Source organism: Brassica oleracea, chromosome C9, assembly GCF_000695525.1.
Source record: "Brassica oleracea var. oleracea cultivar TO1000 chromosome C9, BOL, whole genome shotgun sequence".
Classification (NCBI taxonomy): domain Eukaryota; kingdom Viridiplantae; phylum Streptophyta; class Magnoliopsida; order Brassicales; family Brassicaceae; genus Brassica; species Brassica oleracea.
The window spans coordinates 20,031,779-20,037,142 of record NC_027756.1 but is presented as its reverse complement, the minus strand read 5'-3'; the positions used below and the strand labels follow the sequence as shown (position 1 = coordinate 20,037,142).

The 5,364-nt window shown below is 37.9% G+C and overlaps 1 protein-coding gene across 1 annotated transcript; it reads left to right on the top strand.

The window, feature by feature from the left end:
- Positions 1 to 970: 970 nt before the first annotated feature.
- LOC106314518 (14 kDa proline-rich protein DC2.15-like) lies at positions 971 to 1,411 on the top strand (the record flags this gene model as incomplete). The annotated part of the gene is made up of 1 exon (XM_013752380.1): positions 971 to 1,411. A coding segment is annotated over one exon (402 nt), but the record flags the coding sequence as incomplete, so codon positions are not given.
- Positions 1,412 to 5,364: the final 3,953 nt, after the last annotated feature.

Below are 5,364 nucleotides of genomic sequence, written 5' to 3'. Positions count from 1 at the left end.
GAATAATAAATTTCACATTCCAAAACCCTACTCCACCTCTCAACTCTAAACCTTAAGTCTATATTAATTAAACTTAGGATAATAAATGTATTTTTCTCTCTTTGAAAGTGAAGGTAAAAGTGGTTAGTGTAAACATGAAAAATGGTATTATGAATATGATATTTTTGGCAATTTCGTAATTTTCATGTTTACCACATTGTTGGTACTATTATTCATGTTTATCTTCACTAAATAAACATTTTCAAAAATACATTCTTTATTTAAAGGTAAGAGACTCTTATACTCTTGCTCTCTCTATATATAATAAATAATTATTTGAATGAATAAAAATAAAAACAAAATATGTTTTTATGTTTTCAAATTATACATTTTCAAATTCGAATTTTTATAAGAAAATTTGAATTTTGTTTTTCAACATTTCTTTTTGAAATTCGAAAATTCTTTTTGAAATTCGAAAATTCTTTTTGAAACTATTTAAAAAATAATATATTTTTTAATTATTTATTTATATATTTGTTAGAATCATGAATTTCACATTCCAAAATCCTATTACAACCTTCAACTCTAAACTTTAAGTTTAGATTAGTTAATTTTTAGGTTATAAATGTCTTTTTCCGTGAGGATAAAAATGGTTAGTATAAAAATGAAAAGTGATATTACAAATGTGAACCTATGTATCGACTAATTTAATATTTCTTGCATCTTACATGTAACGACTAATTAACCTTATGTCTTGACGGTTTGTAAGATCAATCAGTTCCGAATAATTATACTTTCAAATATTTAATCCTTCACGTGAACAGTTCATCGAACATAGAATACATTTCGTTACCACTCGTCAAATTGTAATTAAAAGCACATAAGCCGATCTGAATCTTCGCCTATAAAAGCCATACCACTCTCTTCATTTTCTCCACACAACATCACAAGCTTGATAAAGAGAGAAAACTTTCTAAGAGAAAACTCTTAAAACTTCACTCCATCAAAGGCTTACTCTAAAATTGCTCTTCTCCTTGTTTTGAATCTCATCTTCTTCACTTTGGTCAGCTCTACATCGGCCCCTTGTACACCACCACCGTCCAAAAGCCACAACAAGAAACCTCCACCGTCGTTTCCCCGCAAACCCACTTGTAAAGATGCTCTTAAACTCAAGGTATGTGCCAACGTATTGAATTTGGTTAAGGTTTCTCTACCACAAAAGACCGAATGTTGCGCCCTTATCAAAGGTCTAGTTAATATCGATGCCGGGGTCTGTCTCTGCACCGCTTTGAAGGCTAATGTTTTTGGCATTAATCTTCGTGTTCCTATTTCACTGAGTGTTCTCTTTAACCAGTGTGGTACGAAGGTTCCATCTGGTTTCCAATGTGCTTAGAGATAGCACATTTTAAAATTTATGTTCTAAATTATCACTAAAGATAAGATTGTTGTTTCAAAATTTCGTGTAATTTCAAATTTTCTTGTTTTATTCTTCTATTATCTATTTTTTTGTAATTCGTTACATGTTTATTAATGAAATAATTAAGGTGTTTTCGTTCAAGGAAAGATAAATAGCTTATTATTTATTATACTTGGTTAATGGATGCTTGCTTATACCATCCAAATTTTACTATATGTATTATCACTCCACACCACGCAAATTTTAAATTTGACCATGTTGGGATTGTGAAATTCCATGTCCTAACTCTATATTATCCGATTAGTACGATATTGTTCACTTTGGGCCTAAGAGGCAGGCCCGCATGGATTTACTTTTGGTTTCCATTCCAAAAGGCCTCGTACTATTAGAGTTGGACATCTCTTTATATATTAGACACTCCTTGTCTAATTCTCCAATGTGGGACTTAGTTTGCTATCTCACATTCTGCCCCTCAAACTAAGGATCACATTCATCTCGTGTCCCACAACTGACTTCCAGAATCTTTTGACTTGATGTCTGCCTCACACCTCTCATTCCTAACTCATAGGATACCATTCATCTCTCGAAGGGTATATTGGTCTTTTTGCAGATTTCTCATCAACCGCTCTGATACCAATTGTTGAACTCAAGTATTCCGAACAGACTGCAATGATTCTCAAATAAGAACACTTCTTATTAACTCTCTCTTAAGGAAACTATCACAAAACCTTAAGTTCTTATCTCTCAAACGCCTAAGTTATATCACAAGTTGATATCTCCTTATATAATACTTTAGATATCCTAAACTCATTAGGATAAACACAACTCAAGATAATCCTAAACTCATTAGGATTTACATTACTTATAACTCAAGTAAACTTCAATTTTATCCAACATTCTCCCCTTTAAGCTTGAAGTTCTCCTTCATTCCAATGTAGTCTCTCATTTCCCTGAATCTGATTCTTCCTAGGGCCTTCGTCAAGATATCAGCTTTCTGTTTGTCCCCGTGAACGTACTCTACTTCAATCTGACCGTTCTCAACGCATTCTCGAATAAAATGATACCTCCTATGTATATGCTTACTTCTCCCATGAAATACTGGATTCTTTGTTAAGGCAATAGCGGATTGATTGTCGATCCGTATAACCACCTTCTCACTTTGCTGACCAGTTATCTCACTCAACAAATCTCGCAGCCATATAGCCTGTCGTGCAGCCTCAGTTCCAGCCATGAATTCTGCCTCACAACTTGACAAGGCCACAACTTCTTGCTTCTGTGAACACCACGAGATGGGGCTATTGTCAATGTAGAATATGTGACCGGTCGTGTTATTTCCATCGTCTGGATCAACATTGTAACTGCTGTCACTATATCCAACAAGTTTCGGAATCTTCATCTTAGAGCTTTCAAACACCAGTCCATACGCTAGGCTTCCTTGCAGGTACCGTAACACTTGCTTCATACCTACTCCGTGTGAATCTCTTGGATTTTGCATGTACCGACTAAGCACCCCAACGCTGAAAGAAAGATCCGGCCTCGTGTGCAAGAGGTATCGTAAGCAGCCTATATTCTTCATGTACGCCGTTGCATCAATCTCTCTCTCTCATCCTCTGCCTTTGAGAACTTTGAACCAAGCTCCATTGGTGTGTGTACCGGATTGCACTTGATCATTCCTGCATTCTTTAAGATCTTCGTCGCATATCGTGATTGGTTTAGAGTAATTCCATCTTCATGCTGACACACCTCGATCCCAAGATAATATGATAACTTTCCCAAATCACTCATCTCAAACTTGCTTGACATATTTCTCTTGAATTCTTCAATGTTTCTTTTGCTTGTTCCAGTGACGAACAGGTCATCTACGTACACAGCAACCACAAGGAGCTCTCCCTTAACCACCTTCCGGTATACTGAAGGCTCTTTTGCACACTTCTCGAACTGGAGCTCTTGTAGTATCTGGTTCCGCTTATGGTTCCATGCCCTTGGTGCTTGTCTCAAGCCATACAATGCCTTGTTCAGTTTGTAGACTTTACCCTCGCATCCTTTCATCTCGAAACCCTCTGGTTGTGTAACATAAACCACTTCTTTAAGCTCTCCATGGAGGAATGCTGTCTTCACGTCGAGATGGTGTACTTCCCATCCGTTTGCTGCTGCAAGACTCACAAGAAGGCGTATGGTCTCAATCCTTGCTACTGGCGCGAACACCTCGTCGAAATCGATCCCATGATGTTACACATACCCTTTTGCAACGAGCGAGCTTTGTATTTGTTAACACTTCCATCAGAGTTGTATTTTAGCTTGAAAACCCACTTTAAACCGATGGGTTTGGCTCCATATGGTAGTTCTACTAGATTCCACGTTTTATTTTTGATAATGGACTCTATTTCCTCTTCACATGCTCTCGTCCAACTTCTAGATTCTTTTGCTTCACCAAAGTTTCTTGGCTCGTTGTTTAAATACATCAGTACCTCTTCTCCTAGTTCTTCAGCTAGAAGTATGTAATCGTCGAGGTACTTAGGCTTCATTGCTTGTCTCTCTGATCGCCTTAAGGGTTGTGTTTCGGTTTCTTCTTCATCAAGGCTCTGCGTATCGGCATTATCTTCTTCTTCTTCCTTAACTAGCTCCTGATCATTGCTCGTGTGCTCTGTTTCTTTGTCTCCACAAAGTCCATGATTCCCAAACTCTCCAATTCTCACTGAAAAACTTTTATTGCACGTCTCAACCTTCTCTGGTACAACGTTCTTCTCGTTCAGAAAGACAACTTCATGCATCATAAGTTCATCAGCTTCTTGTGTCTCAGTGTTGTCGTGTTCTTTAGCCTCCTGTAGCTTAAGTTTCAAGTCTGGACAATTTGCAACGAAGTGACCTATTTTGTCACAGCGGTAGCACGTGTGCGTGACGCATCTCTTCTGGCATACGGATCTCTTCCAGCATTATAATCTCCCCTTCCTCCATTGTTATAATCTCCTCTTCCATAATTAAAACGGCCTCGACCTCTACCTCGGTTGAAGCGTCCTCCACGACCTCTGCTTCTATAGGGATCGTTATTATAGTCTCGGTTTGTCTGATCATATTGTCGGGTAGATTGATCTTGTTGAGAACGACCTTGACCTTCTGTGTTTGCGTACATTAACTTCCCCTGATCATCCTCCCTTTCTTCTTCTTCGCAAATACGTTCTTCGTATGCTTTCAATCGTCCTAGTATGTCCTCAAAGCCTGTTGTATTGAGATCAAGCACTTGCTCGAGAGATGCAACAATATGTATGTACTTTTTTCGAGGAAGGCTCATAAGAAATTTCTTAACAAGCTTTGTTTCTTCAATGGTGACGCCAAGAGCAGCTGATTTTGAAGCTAGCTCAGATAGCTTCCCGCCGAAGTCATCAATGCTCTCGGTATCTTTCATCTTCACACGCTCGAATTCAGTCATTAAGGTCTGTAGCCGAGCCTCTCTTACTCGTTCTGCACCGACATGATGGGTTTTTATCGCTTCCCAAACATGCTTAGCCGTCTCAAGTTCTCCTACTTGCAGAATAAAATTCTCCGGGATCGACTGGAACAATAAAGCCAGCGCCATATCATTCTTTTTGTTATCAATCATCTCTGTTTCAATAGCCTCCCAGGCTTTATGTACTCTTAAAGTAATCTTCATTCTCATTGCCCACATTGTATAATTAGTTGCAGTCAGCATTGGATACTTTATTGACGATGATCTTCCACCTTCTTTCATCCTCTGCACATGACATAAAATCGAACTTAAGAATGTTTTTCTAACTGGATTCTTACAGGCACGGAGTTAATCATGGCATTCTATATCATTTTTACCAGATATTAACAATCTAAAACAAATTAATTCAAATGAGCATGATTTTCAATGACACACCAACCAGCAAATATATAAATCGCGACAGACAAACAGGGTTGGGCCTGAGAATTTTTGGTCCTGAAACCTAATCATGTATTCGGCCCCC